The sequence below is a fragment of the Spinacia oleracea genome, chromosome 1 (genome assembly GCF_020520425.1).
Source record: "Spinacia oleracea cultivar Varoflay chromosome 1, BTI_SOV_V1, whole genome shotgun sequence".
Taxonomy (NCBI): Eukaryota; Viridiplantae; Streptophyta; class Magnoliopsida; order Caryophyllales; family Amaranthaceae; genus Spinacia; species Spinacia oleracea.
Genome location: NC_079487.1, coordinates 106,986,963 through 107,008,643, shown reverse-complemented (window position 1 = coordinate 107,008,643; position 21,681 = coordinate 106,986,963). Strand labels below are relative to the sequence as shown.

The 21,681-nt window shown below is 36.7% G+C and overlaps 2 protein-coding genes across 2 annotated transcripts; one reads left to right on the top strand and one right to left on the bottom strand.

Moving 5' to 3' along the window:
- The first annotated feature begins 688 nt into the window (after window positions 1-688).
- Window positions 689-10,126, top strand: LOC110801167 (uncharacterized). Its single transcript, XM_022006492.2, has 10 exons — window positions 689-2,216; window positions 2,749-3,201; window positions 3,295-3,596; window positions 5,210-5,953; window positions 6,035-6,313; window positions 6,505-6,666; window positions 6,767-7,705; window positions 7,783-7,998; window positions 8,661-8,921; window positions 9,409-10,126. The coding sequence occupies exons 1-10, from the start codon at window positions 785-787 to the stop codon at window positions 9,778-9,780; spliced, it is 5,160 nt and encodes a 1,719-aa protein (XP_021862184.1). The 5' UTR covers window positions 689-784; the 3' UTR covers window positions 9,781-10,126.
- Window positions 10,127-11,202: 1,076 nt separating this feature from the next.
- On the bottom strand, window positions 11,203-17,668 carry LOC110801183 (probable glycosyltransferase At5g25310). The gene is made up of 4 exons (XM_022006511.2): window positions 17,224-17,668; window positions 15,892-16,037; window positions 12,994-13,345; window positions 11,203-12,079 (listed from the first exon to the last, which is right to left on the bottom strand). Exons 1-4 carry the CDS (start codon window positions 17,491-17,493, stop codon window positions 11,414-11,416), a joined length of 1,434 nt encoding a protein of 477 aa, XP_021862203.1. The 5' UTR covers window positions 17,494-17,668; the 3' UTR covers window positions 11,203-11,413.
- Window positions 17,669-21,681: the final 4,013 nt, after the last annotated feature.

Genomic DNA, 21,681 nt, shown 5'->3' with positions numbered 1-21,681 from the left:
TTTAAAAGATACACTTGTCATTTTTAGTAACTTATCAACCCCGCCATCTAATTAAATAATATATCTATACCCCACCCCCACCCCACTTCCTAAAATGATATGGTCCCCACTTGTTTTTCTTATTAAAATATCTACTCAACCCCACTTGTTTTATTACTTTATTTCATTCAATTCTTCTTCTTAATACCCGTGCCCGACCAAGTGTATCTCTTAAATAAATACGGAGGGAGTAGCAGAGATGAAATAAATTATCAGTTGGCCTTTTTAACAAAAGAAAGCGTGACAATTAAATTGAAACAAACCTAAACAGAAAGTGTGACGATTAAATTGAGATAAGTGAAGAATACATACACTTAAGTTTGCATTGCACGCATTTCCTCCAAATAATAAAGAAAGCATGATGAATTTCCTAAATATTAATGTTGATTTTTACGCTCCCAACACATAGTTTCGACATTTAATATGTCGTATTATGCAAACGGAATAAGTAAAAATTATAAAGTATAATATATTAAAATAAATCTAACAAGATTCACATACTATTTTTTTTCCCTATGTATACATCATAAAAGATGATCAAAGATTATAGTGCTAATATTATTAAGTCCAAGTGATGTAATATTTGGAGAATGGAGAAGTAGTAATAAAAAATCTCCAAAAGGTAACAAATTTACAAAACCAAAACCTAAACCTAAGGAAGGAAAGAAAGTGAACTACAAGAACAACAACATTAAAAAAAGAAGAAAAGGAAAACTAAAAAACCGAGCACCACCATTCTTCAGCTATGAAGCAGCTGCAAAACCTCCAACAACAACAACAACAAACCTCATCTTCTTCATCTATGTCGTCATCTTCATCGGAAGCTGTTTCTCTCTCCTCCCTCCCTTCCACCACCGTGTCCGCCGCCGATCCTCCGGCGGCGATGTCATCTTCAGAGGATTTATCTGCGCCTTCCACCGCAACCGGCGGACAAGAATCAATCGTCGTTGAACGCCGCGGCGATTTCTCCGCAATTTGTCGTTGGACCGTCGCTAATTTCCCCAAAATTAAAGCTAGGGCACTTTGGAGCAAGTATTTTGAGGTAGGAGGTTTTGATTGCCGTCTTCTTGTTTATCCCAAAGGTGATTCTCAAGCTTTACCTGGTTATATTTCTGTTTATCTGCAAATTGTGGACCCTACTAAATCGCCTTCAAATTCGTCTAGATGGGAGTGTTTTACTAGTTATCGATTATCGCTTGTTAATTTGGTGGATGATTCCAAAACTATACATAGGGATTCTTGGCATAGGTTTAGTAGCAAAAAGAAATCGCACGGGTGGTGTGATTTTACGCCGTCAAATTGTGTGCTTGATTCGAAAGGGGGGTTTGTGTTTAATGGGGATTCTATTTTGATAATGGCTGATATTTTGATACTTAATGAGAGTGTTAGTTTTACTAGGGATAATAGTAATAGTGAGGTGCAATGTGGGGTTGGAAGTGGAGGCGGCGTAGGAGGGGGAGGAGGAGGGGCAATTTCCGGGGTGGGGAATGCAGGGTCGTCTTTGTCTGATGTTCTGAGTGGGAAGTTTACTTGGAAAGTTCATAATTTTAGTTTGTTTAAGGAAATGATTAAGACACAGAAGATTATGAGCCCTGTGTTTCCTGCTGGGGAGTGCAATTTGAGGATTAGTGTGTACCAGAGCTCGGTGAATGGGGTGGAGCATTTGTCCATGTGTTTGGAAAGTAAGGACACGGAAAAGAGTAGTGGGACAACGGTTTTACTGTCAGAGAGGAGTTGTTGGTGCTTATTTAGGATGTCAGTATTGAATCAGAAACAGGGTTTGAATCATATGCAGAGGGACTCATATGGGAGGTTTGCAGCAGATAATAAGAGCGGGGATAATACAAGTTTGGGATGGAATGATTATATGAAGATGTCGGATTTTGTTGGTCTTGATACGGGGTTTTTGGTGAATGATACTGCGGTTTTTAGCACATCGTTCCACGTTATTAAGGAGTTCAGTAGTTTTTCTAAGAACGGGATTGCCCTAGGAGTGAGGGCGGGGAGTGGTGGTTCGAGGAAGTCAGATAGCCATAGTGGGAAGTTCACTTGGAGGATTGATAATTTTACCAGGTTGAAGGACCTTCTGAAGAAAAGGAAGATAACTGGGCTCTGCATTAAGAGCAGGAGATTTCAGATTGGCAATCGGGACTGTCGACTTATTGTTTATCCCCGAGGTACGTGACTCCTACTTCTTCTTCTTAAATGGTTATTTCAGTTCAGTTATGCATTGCGAGCATATCTTCTGCTCTGATGGTTATGTGCTTACATGTAGGCTCTGTTTGGTTCGATTGAAAACCTACATTCTAATTTCAGTTCATGTCATATGTATTTCCCTTCTTCAAAGATGTTAAGTTCTTAAGCCTATGCCAAAAAGTGCAAACCTTTTTTTGATAGGTAATTTCCCTATTCTATTTTTAATGTTTATACACTATTCTAAGGATGAAGGAGAGAATAGTTGTTTAATGACTCATTTTGTATTTGAACCTTTAGTTCAAAGTGTCTTGGACCCGACCTTTTAGACATGTGGTTTGAAGTTATTCCTCTCGATTCATGTCCTGCGTTATTTTAAAGGGGCTGGGTTGCAAGTATATATTGCTGGCTTTGTCAATAGTTCAAGTTCTATTCCTCAGAAAACTAGGTTCTGAATTTTACTGATGGTATTTTCTTCTCAAATTCCTGCAAAACCTTATACTCTTGTGCTACCAGGGCAGTCCCAGCCTCCGTGTCACCTCTCTGTATTTCTCGAGGTTACAGATTCACGAAATACCTCAAGTGATTGGAGTTGCTTTGTTAGTCATAGACTGTCAGTTGTGAACCAGAAGATAGAGGAGAAATCTGTGACGAAAGAATCCCAAAATCGCTACTCCAAAGCTGCTAAGGATTGGGGCTGGCGTGAATTTGTTACACTTACTAGCCTGTTTGATCAAGACTCAGGGTTCCTTGTGCAGGATAGTGTCATTTTCTCAGCAGAGGTTCTTATATTGAAGGAAACCTCCATCATGGAGGACTTCTCCGAGAACGGTTCTGAGACTGATAACACTGAAAAGAAAAGTTCGTTTACCTGGAAAGTTGAAAACTTTTTGTCCTTCAAGGAAATAATGGAGACCCGGAAAATTTTCAGCAAATTCTTTCAGGCCGGTGGATGCGAGCTACGTATTGGTAAGTGCATAATCTTACATAATTCTTTCCTTCCTCATGTTCTTTGTTGAAGGTTGATGGTAATTAGTTGATGGTTTAATTTTCATGGCACAGGTGTATATGAGTCCTTTGACACCATTTGCATATATCTGGAGAGTGATCAATCAGCTGGAACTGACCCTGATAAGAATTTTTGGGTTAGATACAGGATGGCTGTGGTAAATCAGAAGAATCCTGTCAAGACCGTTTGGAAGGAATCCTCTATCTGTACGAAAACTTGGAACAATTCTGTTCTCCAGTTCATGAAGGTTTCTGACATGCTAGAACCAGATGCTGGGTTTCTTTTGCGAGATACTGTGGTTTTTGTTTGTGAAATCTTGGATTGCTGTCCTTGGTTTGAGTTCTCTGACTTGGAGGTAAATGGACAATCTGATTTCTCTCCCTTATGTTTTATAGCCTATACGATATGGTTTCTCTGTCAGTGATACAATAAAACATATATATTTTACAATAGCCTATACGACATGGTTTCTCGGTACGGCTGTATCATTCTCCCTAATTGTTGAAGTATATATATATTTTACAGAAATTATTATAGTATTATACTAGTATATATTTTCAACATGTAACTCTTTGTAAACATCTTGTAGTTCCTATCACTTCCCAGTTTAGCATGGCTTTGTAATGTGGTCTTAATTTGTGCTACTTACTACCGAGGCAGACTATTAAAATGCTTGTGATCCCGTGTTTATAGAACTTTTTGGATGAAAAATGGAAACTTGCACATAGTGTTGATATATTAACATTAGTAGGTTCCATATCTCGTTGGTATGGGCTTAGGCTTTGTATTTCTGCTTAGAAAGCTTTTTTTTATCTAAACTTATTAAAACTTATTGGATCTTATCTGAACCTTTTTCGGAGCTCTTACCTGAACTGGGTTTTAGTTGTAAATAAAGTTGGTAGCCCTTATCTGAACTTATCTAAACTTATTGGCCTTTATCCTAACCTATTTTTCCTGAAACTAATATTTGAGGTGAAAGTTACAAGCCTTTGTCCAAGGGTTGTTACTGTCATGGCTGTTGAACTTTAAACAAGAAAATAACGGCTAGAGAAGAGAGATATATGTTGGATATGTTGGGCACCAGATATTACTCATATGAGATGTTGTTTTCCATCTTACTCAGCGCAGTTAAACTTGTTTTAATGAAACGCAACTGAAGAATTTATCTCGAGTAGAATTTTCTAGGTTTTGAAAGCAGGAGACGGATATTTCGAGCATTGTGGAAGGACAATCTTTGAATATTTTGGTAACTTCCCGTTGATTCCCCAAAACTTTGGAACTTCATAAAAATTGGTAGTCTTATACTTCGTATATTGCTATTACTATAATATGAGTATTCTACTTTGAGTTTCGAATTTGCAAGGGGTAGGGAGTTTGAGATCCAGCGGGACATGTGCTTATTTGGTGAAACCTCAAAGGTGCAAGTAACTAGTGAATATTTCCGGAACAAAGCTGTTAGAGTATTAGGTGGTAGATTGATAATATAACATATTTATGTACTCCAAAAGCTCCTCTGCTGCTCCCTAAATTGCTAAGGTTTTTTTTTTGGGTGTGGACTGTGGTTGGATCACTCTAGTAACGAGGGTTTTCGGGTGCAATACATCTTTCTATTCTCTTTCAAATAAGGGGAAAATCTCTTGTCCTTTTGATATTCTTATAAGTCCTATATTTTTTCCATTCCCTTCAACTTTCATGCCGATGTTGTGTCTTCCTTGTCATACTTTCGCTTCCACGGAAAAGCCTGTCTAAGGACTAAGGTGTATGTCTAATGTTCTTGTGGAGTTGAGTGATTTCTCTGAGCAGAGTTTTAATATTTTTTTTTTGTGGGAAGAGAGGAGGGAAGGAGGGAGAGGAGTGGTTGCCGAGGATCAATTTTATTGGTTTACTTGCTATTTCATTACTCCTAGCATGCTTCCCAGATTTATCCATAGTTAATATGTTAGAAATATTTGCTTTCATTTTGATCAGGTTCTTGCCTCTGAGGATGATCAGGACGCTCTGACAACTGACCCTGATGAACTGATAGACTCTGAAGACAGTGAAGGAATAGGTGGTGATGAAGAGGACATATTCAGAAAGCTCCTCTCTAGAGCAGGGTTTCATCTTACATATGGAGACAATCCTTCACAACCACAAGTCACTTTAAGAGAGAAGCTTTTGATGGACGCTGGTGCTATAGCTGGTTTTTTGACTGGGCTTCGTGTCTATCTTGATGACCCTGCCAAAGTGAAGCGCTTACTCCTTCCTACCAAGCTTTCTGGCTCTAATGATGGGAAGAAGGTCTCCAAGTCTGAGGAATCATCCCCGAGTTTAATGAATTTGTTGATGGGAGTGAAAGTATTACAGCAGGCAATTATCGATTTACTCTTGGATATAATGGTCGAATGTTGCCAGCCTTCAGAAGAAATCCCTAATGATGATGTGTGTGATGCAAACTCAAAGGCTACTCCAATTGGTAATGGAGCTAGCTCCCCTCTTCACTTGGAAAGGGAAAGTGGAGCAACAGAGCAAATGGAACACCCGATATTTGAGAGATTGGATTCTGGAGTCAGTGGATGTGTCAATGGTGCTGCTGTTCAAAGCACGAGGACAAACACAGGTATAGGCACTACTGACGCTGATGTGCTTGAAAAGGTTATTCCTGAGCAGCTTGCACATCCACCAGAAAGTTCTGCTCGAGGACCGTCTGAAACAGCTTCTCTCCGGTCAAAGGTAAATATTCTTGTTCATAATTTTTTTTTTACTGAGAGGTGGGTGAGTATGTTTTAATTTCTTGTGGTACTTCATCTTCAGACTAAGTGGCCGGAGCAATCTGAGGAGCTGTTAGGATTGATTGTAAATTCTCTGAGAGCACTGGATGGAGCTGTTCCCCAAGGTTGTCCAGAGCCGAGACGAAGGCCTCAATCTGCGCAAAAGATTGCTCTTGTTTTGGATAAAGCTCCTAAGCATTTACAGCCGGACCTTGTCGCTTTAGTGCCCAAATTAGTTGAGCATTCTGAGCATCCTCTTGCAGCTTCTGCGCTTCTTGAAAGGCTCCAGAAGACTGATGTAGAACCGGAGTTGAGACTACCTGTAAGAAAATCTTTTGAGTGCTTTAACTCTTTCTTTTATTGTCAAGTATGATTAAAGTTTGCTGAAGTTCCCTGTAGTGTCCAACGAATTCCTTTATTTTTTCATTACCCTCTTTGTTCAGAAAAGGTTGTCCGCTTCATAATTTGTAACCAACGGATTCCTTTCCTTTTTTAATATGAATGTATCACTAGGTTTTTGGTGCTTTAAGTCAATTGGAGTGCAGCAGCGAGGTCTGGGAACGTGTATTGTTTCAGTCTTTTGCACTTCTGGCAGATTCAAATGATGAACCTCTGGCAGCAACAATAAATTTCATACTGAAAGCTGCAACTCATTGCCAGCATCTTCCAGAAGCTGTGAGTAATATTTTTATTTCCACACTTGTCAGGTACTTTGCTAGAGCTGCGTTCTTGCTTCTGACTTATGTATTTGATGCTTTCTATTCGTCTACTGTAGGTTAGGTCTCTCCGTGTAAGGTTAAAACAACTGGGGCCAGATATTTCTCCGTGTGTTCTTGACTTTCTAACTAGGACTGTACATAGTTGGGCTGATGTTTCGGAAGCTATACTTAAAGATATTGATTCTGATGATGATTGTGGTGTAAATTGTTCGTCATTGCCTAACGGAGTGTTCTTTTTTGGCGAAAATGGCCCCCCGTCTGAAATATTAAATGTGATGAATGAGCGTTCAATCTGTGGTAGTAGTCATTTTTCTGATATCTACCTCCTGATTGAAATGTTATCCATACCTTGCCTAGCTGTTGATGCTTCTCAAACCTTTGAGAGAGCTGTATCTCGAGGGGCCATTATGGCTCCATCTGTAGCGATGGTCTTAGAGAGACGGCATTCTCAGAGTTCTGGATACAATGCAAAATTTCTTGCCGAAGCATTGCAGCATACGGATACAGTGGTAGAGGGAGAGATCGATGAGCAGCTAAGAGCCACCCAAGATGACTTTACTACACTTCTTGGTCTGGCAGAGACGTTGGCACTATCCGAAGATCCTCGTGTAAAAGGGTTTGTAAAGTTGCTTTATACTATCTTATTTAAATGGTATGCTGATGATTCCTGTCGTGGGAGGATGCTGAAGAGATTGGTTGATCGTGCTACCTGTAGTACGGATATCACTCGAGAATTAGATTTTGATATGGAACTTCTGGTACTTCTTGTTTGTGAGGAGCAAGAAATCATAAAACCAGTTCTTAGCATGATTCGTGAGGTGGCTGAACTTGCAAATGTTGATCGTGCAGCACTTTGGCATCAGCTATGTTCTAGTGAAGAAGAAATCGTCAGGCTTCGTGAAGAATGGAAGTCAGATATGTCTAATTTGGTTCAAGAGAAAGCTCTGGTATCGCAGAAGCTTAGTGATTCTGAATCTGCAAATAGTCGTCTTAAGGTACTTCTTGTTCTTATGTCAATCTGCCTAGAAAGTGTTTGCATCATTTGGTAGTTGACACTTCCATGAAATTCCAGTCTGAAATGAAGGCTGAGATGGAACGTTTTGCTCGGGAAAAGAAGGAACTTACAGAACAAATACAAGATGTTGAAAGTCAGCTTGATTGGCATCGTGCAGAGCGAGACGAGGAGATCACAAAGCTAACTGCTGATAAGAGGTCACTGCAGGATCGTCTTCATGATGCAGAGGTGCAACTAGCTCAATTGAAGTCCAGGAAACGTGATGAGCTAAAGGTGACATACTTTCTGTCCTTTTCTTATGCTGAAAAAGTGGGCCTTTTTGTTTCTTTACTAGTGGATTATAGTTATGTTAAGAAAGATTTTCAATAACACTAGAAATGATAGTGGTTGTCAATCCTGGGAATAAGTGACGGCGATGCACCAGAACGAGAAATTTTACTTTCTCTTTTCAACTTATTTGTGTTTGATGTGGTTGTGTTCTTTTGTGATCATGGTTTAAATGCCAGCCTAGAAGGCTGTATGCAATGCATCGGCTGTTAAGCATGTTGTTTCTTTTAGCTTGCCAAACCGATACTTCTTGGTGTCGAAGGACTGTTATGGATCAGCTGATATTGTCTATATAGTTGACACAGTTGATGAATTTGCTGATACAGGCCATACCAATATGGCTGATAAGTTATAAAGAGTACAAAGTTACGGCGTATTGCCTTTGGCCTTTATATGACACTGCAGTAAAAAGTGTGGGTATAACATGTAACTTTTCAACAATGGGTGCAACTTAGAAAACTCAATAACACAGGGGCACCCCATAGAAAAACACGTTCTTTTGGCTCTGCATTTACATCACAATCCGTGGATATTTAGGATCTATTTCTGCTGGCTTACTCCTTTAGAGGTGCTGACTTGTTATTTCTGTAATGTGGTGAATATTGCAGAGAATAGTGAAAGAGAAAAATACTCTTGCTGAGCGTTTAAAAAACGCCGAAGCGGCAAGGAAAAGATTTGATGAAGAGTTGAAACGATATGCTACGGAAAATGTTACAAGAGAGGAGATTAGGAAGTCTTTGGAGGATGAAGTGCGAAGGCTAACACAAACAGTTGGGCAAACTGAAGGGGAGAAGCGAGAGAAGGAGGAGCAAGTTACTCGTTGTGAAGCATACATCGATGGAATGGAGTCAAAATTGCAGGCTTGTCAGGTATTTCCTTAACTTCTGATGAATCTGAGGGCACTGTATTCAAATTTTCACCATGCTCCCTGGTTCAGTGATCCTATGGTGTAATTACATTTTCCTCGTGTGAAGATTGTTTTTATGTTTTTGAATATATAAATATGTTATTAATGATTCTACTTGCCACTGTTTAATCTCGATTGGATTAGATACGAAAGATATCTGACCCTATCCATTGCCATCCCTAACTTAAGAGAGTGTATTTCCATTACCACTGCTCAAGAGCCTAGTGATCTTCTGTGGGTTCATAGTATAACCTTGTCATTTTTACAATTCATCGTCCTTCGTATCTATGAAGCTCAAAATTTGATGTTCCAGTGTAACCAGAAAAAGTGGTCCTATAAAAAGTTTGGTTTCAAGGGACATTTCTCCATTCCAATTCTTTCTATCTATATGTTCTTCTACTGGCAGAAATCAGTATGTTGGTGTAACTAATTCCTCATTTTTCATGCAGCAATACATCCATACACTCGAGGCTTCACTCCAGGAAGAAATGTCACGACATGCTCCTCTGTATGGCGCTGGGTTGGAAGCTCTTTCAATGAAGGAGCTTGAAACCTTGTCCGGCATTCACGAAGCAGGTTTAAGGCAAATCCGCGCCCTCCAACAACAACGCAATGGCTCTCCTGCTGCTGGTAGTCCTCTTATTAGCTCACATGCCCTTTCACATACTCATCCATTATACACTAATGCAATTCCACATGCTGCACCACCTCCTCCATCAATGGCTGTCAATTTGCCACCTAATCTCATCGTAAATGGTGCCGGGATTCACGGCAACGGCCACATGAATGGTGCAGTGGGACCCTGGTTCAAGCATTCTTAAAAATAGAGCTGAGATATTATTGGCGGTTCAAAGCGCAGCTTCCTCGCTGGCCCTCTGACTTAGGTTATAATCTAGGAAAAGAAAGGGGGGGTCTTGTTCATTTTTTGGGGGGTTGATACTGATTATGCCTCATCTTTGGCATTCACCCGGTTGCACTTACAGAGAGGATCTAAGGGATACATATATAGGGTATTTTGAGGATGGATGGAGAAATGTGGGGATAAGTTTTTGTTTTTGCAAGTGAGAAGGGAGTGTGTCTCTGAAACTAGCAGTTGCAAATACCTGCATTCATCCTTTTTTTTTACCTCAAAAGGTTAATTTTAAAAAGCTTCAAAAGTTTTGGCAACTCCCTATTTCACCTCCTTTTGTTGGCATCCTTGAAAACCATTCTCATCCAACTCCAAAGGTATTGTTGTCTGCTCCAAATGTGCATAATCATAAAGTTCGGAATAAAGAAAAAGAAAGATTGGAAAGCTAATCTATGCAGGCATGAAACCCTTTTTTGTTTAAATAATAATCCGTAAATTGTGAGAATTATGCTCTAAATTTTGAACAGGATACTCCTTATGTTCTTGAATACTTGCAACAGTTTAACGGACAAACTTGTCAATACACTATTTTGACCGTAATTATATCAATTAGATATTAGTAAAAACTTAAAAAAGTTACTCCGTATGAAAAATGTACATTAAGACTAATGCAAGTATGCGACAACATTATATATAACGACGTTTGCTTTTTATATATTAGTAATAAATTTTGGTTTTAAGTTAATGTCTAAATAGTTCAAAAAGTCAAACTGTTGTAAGTAATAATATGCTTTATAAGATCGTGCCCCTGTGTATTCTTGAGTTCTAACTAAATTGTGAGAATCATAGCAAAGTTTATATTAGGACATCTCATCTTAATTAATTAATTAATTAAGTAACCAAGTTAATATATTCCCTAACCTTTTCGAGAATTGTTTTATGCAATGATAAAGTAAGAATCCAAACTTCTTTGACTTGGAAAAAAAAAGGAAACTTATGAACACTTTGGGATGAACATTACAGTTTTTGCTTAGTTTCCTACTAGCTACTGCAGATTTGGATGGTATACCATCTTGTATATATTTGACACTAACTCCACACAGCTTGAAACCATTATTAGATGATCCATAATTGCTCAAGGTTTTTACCCTTGTTTCGAGTTGTTCTTCAAATTTGACTGCAGTCGGTTCGACCCAAGTGTGAGTTCAACAGATACACTCTGGCTTGTGAGATCAATAACAGTCCCTTTTACTTAGTCCCATTTACTTGATTCAAACCGTTTTTAGGTCTATATATATACGCAAATACACACACTTGTACGTACATGTAATTTTTGCTGTTAATCTCTTCTCATTATATTAGCTACAAGGAGCAAGGTGACATTTTCTTGAACTGTAGCAGAAAACTATACTTGTATTAACAAACTGACTACTGAACAAAACTGTCCTTTCGTTTGATCTCTACAAATAAACATAAAGCGTATTTTTACAAGATTGTGTATGGAAAATCAAAAGAGCTACGTTGGTATATCCTTTTTTCTGTTGATTAGATGTGATTTTATGAAATTAAAAACAAAAACTTCCTATTATAAGTTCTACTAAATGTTAGTTAAGTTTCAAGTTTAATCTCCTGAGCCATACAGAGTGCAGTATCATATGGAAAACATCAAACCTCTTAGCAGGACTGTTGAGAACAAAATGCTGTCTAACAGCTCTGATCCCTTGAATAAGCTTTCTGTATTTCTTTTCTGGAACTGCACTTAATATCTCTTTCAACCTTGGAATGTCTTCGACATCCACCTGTATAGAAAACGCCTCCCATCTCAAAACATCACTGAAAGGCAAAGCATAGTTCTTAGATAATATAACTGGCACACATTCTGCGTAAATGGCCTCCACTATTCTTGGGCTAGCAACTTCATGGCCACTAGGACAAAGGCAGAACTTAGACTGAAGCATCATAGTGTAGTAATCTAACTTCTTTGGGAGGTATTCATGTACTTGCAAGTCTGGGTCCTTTCCCCTCCAATTGTTAAGAAGAATTGGCCTTATTGGGCCGTGGAGACCACCAGCGAAAAAGGCGAGGTATGGTCGAGGGACAGTTTGTCGAGGGATGGAGAGGAGTTTTGGGGAAATGTTTCCATCATATAGGTGGATTTCAGGTAAGCTTACATCCTTTTGTGGGTTGAACCCTTCTGAGGAGTTTGCATTACACAGTACCCTGATGGATCTGTTGTACAGGTCTGGGTTTCCCCTTGAAGCATGAGGTCCCTGCATAAAAGATACAGAAAGTTGGTCAGTCAGGACTTCTCTGACAAATATTTTTTCTTTCTTCCAAGAATTACAAGCTATAAGCAGAGTTATATAACGAAAGAAACCATTAGCTCGAAATAAAATCCACCAACAGATGATAAGTTTTAGGAAGTATAATTGACTTCATATTTAATTAGGTGGTAGTTGATAGCGGAGTATTTTTTTTAATATGATAACTGGGAAATGTGTCAGACCTTTTTAGAAAGTAGGAATACAAGTGGGTCCTTCAAGTGAGAGAATTTATAAAATTAGTAAATTTATGCCATTTACAAAAATGGGACAAGTAAATTTTGACGTCTTTATAAAGAAAGCGGGGCGAGTAATTCGGGACGGAGGAAGTATGTTAGGTGGTGACGCCATTGGTGGTGATGAAGGTGGTGTTGGCGGCTTTACAGGTGGAGAAGTCATTGGTGGGTTGGCAGGTGGTGACATCATTAGGGGTGATGGCGTTGGGGGCTTAATAGGTGGTGACACTGTTGTTGGCGGCTTGACGGGTGGTGACACCATTGGTGGTGATGACACCTGTGTTGGAGGCTTGACGGGTGGTGACACCATTGGTGGTGATGACAACTGTGTTGGTGGCTTGACAGGTGGAGAGGTCATTGGTGGATTGAACCAACACTTCCTTTGGGATGGAGGAAGTATGTTACAAATAATAGCAACACTAAAAAAAAAGTTTCAGGCTATGGTTTTTGCCACTCTAGCGGACAAATGTAAATCAATAGTAGCTAGCCCTCGGAGTGTGATCATTGTATAATGTGGAAGTTAGCAGATAATTAAACTTGGTTCATGCATGATGAATGATCAAGCGTCAGATAAGACAGATTCTCATATAAATATACTGCTAAAGTTATAAAGATTAAGGGAAGTACCCAATCATGACAAGCCAGCATGAAGTGATCTGCCCCTTGAGACCGATTCCAGAAGGGATACTTGGTGGAAATCACATTGATATAATCCGAGACAAAATGAGTAAGAGGGGTCATATTGTATGTCATTGGCTTGTAAAGATACTTCACCATCCATGTAACACTGTAAGGCATGAAGTAAACGTGAGCGTGTTTGGAGTCTCTTGTTCTGAACCGTGTAGCTCCGTTCTCAATCTCATGGATAAACCTCCCCTCAGTTGTGTAGATGTCCTTACATGGTCCGTCATGTACAATTGGTAGTTCACCCTCTTCGTACACGTAAACTTTCAGTCTCTTTTCCATTTCTAGATAACTCCTGAAATTAGTTGCAAATGCATATGTAAAAGGGAAATTAGTCACTTTTCCACCAGAAATAATTGGGTATGAGTGTATGAAAATCATATGCTTGAATCAATGACTCATCATCAAGATTAATTAGACACTTAATCACGATAACTTAGGATCATATCTCCAGGCACACTTAATTCAATGCATATCCTTGTAGTTGTACTTGTCACATCTCAGCATCATTTCAGGCACTTAAAATTAGTAATTGAGTAAACGAATTGTATAGAAACTGGAGCACTAAGAAGTTTACATGATTAGTACACTCAATCACAATAACTTAGCATCATATCTCCAAATTGTTACATGTATTTAGTAGGTCATGTTTATTAATTACGTAGTACGTACCGTGATCCCTTTGTCTTAGTAAGCCTACTCTAATACTAGGCCTGGTTATTGGACAGGGTAGTCCAATGGATATAGGGTTAGGGTCAAGTTAATAGGGCTTTTATTGGTCAGGGCTCTTATTGGACAGGGCCTTTATTGGACAGGGTCATTATAGGGTCAAACTTATACTACAATTATTTTGAAAATTAAAATAGTAATGATACAAAAAATTACTTGTATAGCTTCGTATTCACTTGTACTTGCACATGGCTCTTTTGTTTTTCATTTTTCATTGCTCGTTTATTGACCCGCCCACTAATGACCCGCAATTGACCCGCAACCCGCTTTTGACCCGCCCATTATCGACCCGCTAAAAATGACCCTTTTAATACCCGACCCTCTTTTGACCCGCCCCGACCCTGACCCGACCCGCCCGATAACCAGGTCTATCTAATACATATCAGTTTCCTTTGATCAACCTATAGCGCGCTGTCCGCTACCTGCTAATCTAGCCTTTGGAGATGATGCACTCATGATAATTGAAGTCGTTATGGCATAGAAAATACATACTACTTTCAGCAAAGAAGTACGTTTTATCCTTCCAATAACTACTCTAGTACAGTAGTACTCTGTATCCGGAAAAGTACCTAGTCCAACAACTCCAGTAATAAGGACCTTGATAATGATTGTGGCAGCTGCAGCCTGCAGCAATTACTACTATGAATAGTAGTCATGAGAAGCATTCATAATATGGAGAGTCCATATGTACAGCTTTTTGGTGTCAAAACTGTACATATTGACAGTCACTCTTCCAATTTCCAAATCATATGTTTACCATATTTGTTGGGAGAGAGAGAGAGACGGCAACAAACTGTGTAGTGAGAGATAATACTCTTGCAGGAAAATCATTTTTGGGTATAAAATATAATACTGAAGTACGGACTACTTATTGAGCTCTTTAGGGCCACTTAATGTTGTTAGAAAGGAGTGAAGGACAATATCTAATGTACTATGTGGTACTGTGGTGGTCTTCCTATGGTGTTCGTATGTAGGTTTTGGTTAGCATATACCTAAGCTCAGTTCGTTGGGTAACTAAAAATCACGAGATTATGAACCAGTAGTTAAACCAGATGTAATTTCCTTAGGAAGACGCAAGGAAGGTTATGTACCGAGTATAAAATGTGTTTGAGAGGGTGATAAAAGAAACAAGTTGACCTACTTTTGTGAAGAAGTAATTGAGTGTAAAATGACATGGATAGGTATTTGATGGTATGGGTGGTACCGTTCCGTTATTACCCTATGCGTTTACCAGAAGACTCATTTGCAAAGTAAATAAAAAAGGTATAGGGATGATAGCAGGCCGTTGGTGACTTCTAAGCAAAGCACTCCATAAAAAGGCTTCAGTTAAGCTATTCATTCGTTTTGTTTCCATAAGAAAAAGGTCACCCGTGAAAGCTAGTATATCATAAGTTTCTCCAAACTTGGACATCAGTAGTATGGTCCTATGTTGCACAAAGTCATAAAGCATGCACTATGCACAGTGTTTCATACTTAGAGGCTTATGTCATGAATCAGACATATATAGTACTTTTATAAGTGGAGGTCATTGATATGCATTTTTAACAAACATATGAAACGATCCATGAAAGAGTAATTCAGGCCATGAATTTGATTTAAAGGCGGCATTGGATTGAGTAGATGTGCTAGTACGCCATGGCCACTACCACGAGACATCGCTTTTGGATTATGAAGTGTTCGCCTAGCTAAACCCAAATATTCAGCCTAGGCATGTCAACTTAAGTCATGCCTTGACTCCTCACCTCAGTGACATGGATGAGGTTATTCTAAGTGGAACTTATTACCAAAAATGGAATTAAACAAACATGAAAAATATACTTAAGGGACAATGTTGAAGGGCTAAATTAGCCTCTTATAGTAACATAAATTCATAACTGAAAGTTTGAATGCCTTTTACCATCAAATATAATTATTCATCATGGGGTACATTACCAATAACATGAATCATTAATAATTTCTAATGTAATTACTCCACCATAATTTCATGAACCATCCATTCTAATCAATTCTAATTTATGCTTAGTAGCGACTACCAAATAATGATTATTGCACAACCAAAATTGAATGCAAAAAGCGTTTCAATAAGCAAGAGGGAAAACTAGAGGGCGTTACCGATGGAAAGCGCGGGGGTTTCGGTAGATAAAACTGGGAGGAGCATTCAAAGTTAACGACCGATTTCTTCTATTCCAAGCTGCCTTTTCTCTTCGAATCGCCCCTCGTGCTCTTGCTAATCCTTCCTCCACTCCCTTCTTTTTCTTCTGAAAATTCACATCATTTATTTCAAATTTAAATTCATTATAAGGGCCTTAAACGGGACGGTAGAAAAGCTAAACGTTAAAAAATTAAGGTCAAACTCGTGATTTTGTTATAATTCCTTAACTAGTCCGATCTCTTTTCTGTATACTCCCTCCGTCCCGTAATACTCGACCCGGTTTGACCGGTACAGAGTTTAAGAAACTTGAATTGACTTATTAAATTTAATAGGTAGTAGTTGATAGTGGGGTATTATTTTAATGTAGTTAGTGGGAGGTGGGTTAAGAGGTGGGGTTGGGGGAGAGTAGGGGTTGAATTTTTAATTATTTTTTGTATGGAGTAGGGGGTAGGTGGGTTAATAGAAGTGGAGTGAGAAATAATATAATATTGTTAGAATATTTCCATTTTTAGAAACAGATCAAGTATTAAGGGACGACCCGATAAGGAAAACAGGTCAAGTATTCCGGGACGGAGGGAGTACATATTATTAATTGTTCATAATTACTCCGTAGCTCTTAGGATTGCATGCATCAAAACCGATTGCAAAATCACGAACATTAATACAAAAATCGAGAGGAGGCGAATAAGGGCGGTTGGAGTTCGACAGCTCGCCATTAGCGATACGGAATGGACTGATAAGTGATTATTTGACAAAACTTGTGCGCGCAAAAATTTTGAATTCTGAAATTCATTTGAGATTTTTCGCAAACAACGAGGTGATTTTTGAGTTTTATTCCATCGTTACTCCCCTGATTTTGGAAATTGATGTTCTCGGAAATTAAGAAACAGATTAAAGATTTAAATCACACAAACAACGTGAGTGAACGAATAATTTTAAAAAAAGAAATTACGATAGAAACATTATTTAAAATTTCGGGTCAAAATCACAGGAAAGTTTAGAATCCGATGAACAGAGCATCAAAAACTTGTAACTCTATTAAATCACGGAGAAATAAAAATTCAAATTCAAATTTCAATCAGAATTCAAATAAAACTTCAGCTGGAAAACGGAGCCATTTTGGAATTCGTTAAACAGAGCATCAAATTTAAGATGAAAGTATAAATAATAATCAAAAGTTTCTCAAATTATATATAGTAAAATGAAGTCCAATTTACAAAATTAAATTCGAAAATCACTCACAATTGAACAGAAAATCCACATTAACAATCTAGAGAGCGAGTGTATGTTACCGGAGCGACGCTGCGATGAGCAGAGGAGTTGGACGCGAGAAAAGGTGGAGCCAGAGAATCCGAAGCAGTAGCGAAACTCTGTAGTTGAACGACGGAGAACGAAAGCTGACGAAGCTTAGGACCGCCGTCATGAACAGGATCAAAGCTCGTCGTAGAGAAAAATCGGCTATCGCTGCCGCAGAAGATGAGCGCGACGACGACGAAGGTGATGATCAATGTAACAGTGACAGTGGAGGAGAGAGAAAACCAAATTCTCTGCCATTTCTCCATTGATGATGACCTTCACTTTCTCTCTCTATAATTTTAGTGTGAAAAATGTTTCAAATGAGGAGAAAGAGAATTGAAATTTAAAGAGGCGAAGAAAAGAATTAGAGTAGTTTCTACTCCAATTAAGAACTTGAGAGGGGAGAGGTATATTTGCTTTTTTTTTATTCATTTTGGGTATGATTTGAATTTTAATAAAGTGTATTTGTAACTCCTGTATTTATTAGAGGATTTGGACTTTAATTAGAGTGATTTGCTACCCATTTTATACTTTTTTATTTTTTTTATTTTTTTTAATTGGTATGAAGAAAGACATTACTGAACCAGCACCGGTTAACCAGTCCAGCTACGTATTATGTTGGTTAACCATTTTATACTTGCATTACGAGTATTTGTTATGTTGAGATTCTACTCCGTACTAGGCTAATGATGAAAGGTACACCCGGATGTACCGTATATCCAAATGTATTTTTATGTCTATCGATGGCCCCTATCACACTTTCTCCACATATCTCTATTATATAAGTAAAGAGGGGATGAATATTTCGGTAACACCACTTTTGGTGTCCCCCTAGGATAAAACTAAATTACCCTCTAAATTTTCACATTTAAATTCAATTAAAAAGCTAACTATTTATTGATTTAAAAAATCTGATTATTTATTGATTTTAAAAACTGAAAATCAATAAAAAATCAGGAATTATTTTTTGGTATCAGCAATATGGGCGAATCAATAACAAATCAGGAATTTTTTTTGGTGTCCCCATACGTGTAAAATTTAATGGTCTAATATTTGGAGATCTTTGCTTTTCTATAAAATTAGGAAACTGTTATGGCGTTTATTTTCCATAAGAATGGTAAGATATGGTTATGCAGAAAAGACTATAAGAGTACGTATACTTGCACGTACTATGTACAAGATCTTTGCTCACGCCCATACATCAATATTAAGTAAAAATACAATTTTAAATTTTTAATAATTTCGTATGCATCGTGTGCATATAAAATGTATATCTCAATTTTAAAAGGGAATTCACTAGGTCATTTTAGCAAATGGCCTTTTGGTGTCCCCTATGGAATAAAATATAATACCCTTAATAAGTTTTAATTTAATTTAATTATAATAATTCTAAAAACTGATAATTAATGTCATATTGTAAACAATGAAATTTTCATGCACGTGACAACCAAAAGTCAACAACAATTTAATTTAATTCCTATAGCAAACATGAAAGCAATTATTAAGGCAGTTAAAAAATTGGAATTCTTCCGTTCAATCTTACATTTTTTTCATTACAAAATTACACTTAATTAGTCTTACTCTTAATTCTTAATCATAACCTAATTTTATATGGTTATACAAGCACTTTGCGGCAAAAAAAAAAACAAAAAAAAATGAACAAGTAAAAAACACAATCTTTTACGTTTATTTTAGTTAATTTGTTATTACATTAATTCCTAAATAGATTTTATTACATATAAATCTGTATATATTTTTCTTTAATTTTAAATAAATTTTCTTACATGTTTTAGAAAATGTACATACTTTTAAGAATGTGTAGCGTGTATATAGTACTAGGTTTTAATTAACAAATTAGAGAAGAAAGTCATTGAAGTATTATTTTAGTTCATTATGATCAAACTTTAGTTTAATAACTTAACACTTAGGTGTCCACATAAGATATCGATAATACACTTATAAAAATTATTGTTAAAAAATTTATAAAACGTTAGAATATACTTGCGTATATATCAAATCAGATTTTAAAAAATATTTGCACGCATTGCGTGCATGGAATACTAGTGGAGAAAATGTGAGAGGGTGTACAGTACACCCGAGTGCATGTAATATGTTGTAGGCTAAAGCAACATAAATAATGAACATATAAATTAACATTGTTGTTCCCTAAAAAGTACTACTCCCTCTGTTTCTTTTTGTTTGTTACGTATTTCTTTTAGGGTGTTTCATAATGTTTGTTACGTGGGAGAATATTTCCTTTTATAAACTTATTATACTATCATTTTTTGTGCCATGTTTTAATTTTAATTGGTCAAATTTTTTCAACTCATTAAATATCTTTGCAATTTCCCAAATATGTTAAGTTAGCAATCTTTGTGCTTTTCCATTATTGGTTCATTTTGATAAATAAAACAATCTTATTGGTTGTTGCAATGATTAGTGGATTGAGGTTTTACTTGATTTTATTTTTTTAATAAAAAAGAAAAAGAATATTTAATTATATGTTAATAAACGTGCAAAAGTCCAAACGTAACAAACAAAAAGAAACGGAGGGAGTACATCCGTATATAACAAAACGATATTTACAGTTATTGATGGACGCGCGGTTAGACGTCACAATGGAAGGTAGAGTGTGTAAAAAAGTGGGTTAATATAATAAGATATATGGATAAAGTAAGAGAGATGTGTTAAAACGTGGAAGGTATGTAGTACTAGCTCCATATAAGAAAAAAAATGAATCAAGGAGAAAGTGAATGAAAAATTGTAGTTGTTGAGTAAGAGGGGTAAAGTAGTAAATTTCCATGTGCAAAAATAGTATAAACGTATAATAGTATAAACGTAAAGTAGTATAAACGTAACGGATTAAAACGTAAAGTGTAAAGATCATGTATTTTGAAACGAATGTAGTAAGTGTTATATTAATGATCATTAATATATTTTTGGTTTTGATATTAACAGTAGGTTGAGTTTGAAGAATACGTAGGTAAGGTATTTTGATTTTTTATTTTTTTTAAAGATAATTGATTAGCTATTACTCCCTCCGTCCTGGAATAGTGGAATACTCGCAACGGTGGACACGCTTGTCAATGTACAACTTTGACCATCAATATCTTCTATTATATATTATAAAAACTTATAAAATATTAATATTTTGAAAATATATATTAAGATAAAGCCAACAATATATTATATGCTAACACTTATTTTCATATATTAAAATAAAATAGGGTCAAAGTGAATTATGTGAATAGTGCAAAGTCAAACCGTTACGAGTATTTCGGGATGGAGTAAGTACTAGACCCAATTCTTTTAGTTTAAAGAACTGAAATGAAATAGTTGCACTTACAACAAAATTAAGCTACTGGTCATATATACCAGTTATCACTTATCACTCGATCATGCATGCGATGCATTTTGGGTATCTTAATTAAAAAATACTCTACTCCATATATTTATGCTTTGCTTTTGCTTCAAACAAAGGTTATCATGAGTTATCTCCATTACTAGGATTAAGATTATTATACAATGATGCACTTTTCTAGAATACACGTAAATTTTCATCATAGGAACGGCTGCATGAAGAGGGAATTCAATAAAATAAAAAATTAATTCAAGTCAAATTTGATGGAACATATACTAATCATTCACTCATTGTAAATTTGATGTAAGGTACGTCACACGGACTTACGGAGTATTACGTACTACGTATAACACAAAGTTAGTACATTAATTAGTACTACCTCCGTTTCAAAAAGATCTTTACAGTTACTATTTATACGAACTCTAATGCAATATTTAACTACTAATATATCCAATTTCGTATGTAAAAAAATTATAAAAATTTGATATTCTGAAAATACATCCCGAGACCAATCTAACAAGATCTTACATGTAACGTTTTGATGTATATAATGGTGAGAATTTACGGTCAAAGTTTTTATACTTTGGACACATTTTTCTAAGCGTAAAGAACTTTTTGAAACGGAGGTAGTACTACCTAGTACTTATTAATCTTAAGACATTAATCGACTAGAATTACCTAAATACCGATCAATTCACTATTCTTTCCTTTTTTTTTTTTGTGCGAATGAGTCACTATGGCAATAATAATAATCTATCTATTACTATATACTAAAAGAGACACCAAGAATGACACGTGTCATTTCCTGGTGCGATTTTTTCCCGCCAAAATATATTTTTTTAAACTTTTTAATAAAAGATTTTACTTTGCATTTATTTTAGGAAACTAAGTAAAAAAAGAAATAAAAATATAATTGGATTACCATTGATAGAATATGCAATTATTTTGTAAATATTTAGATTCCTAATTAATAGCCTCATATCACGCTATTGTACAAAAAATAGTTTGTATATATACTGACAATACACAATCAATGAAAGTCAGGGGAATTATTTCTCACAACCATAAATGTAACTACGCAGTACTCCCTCCG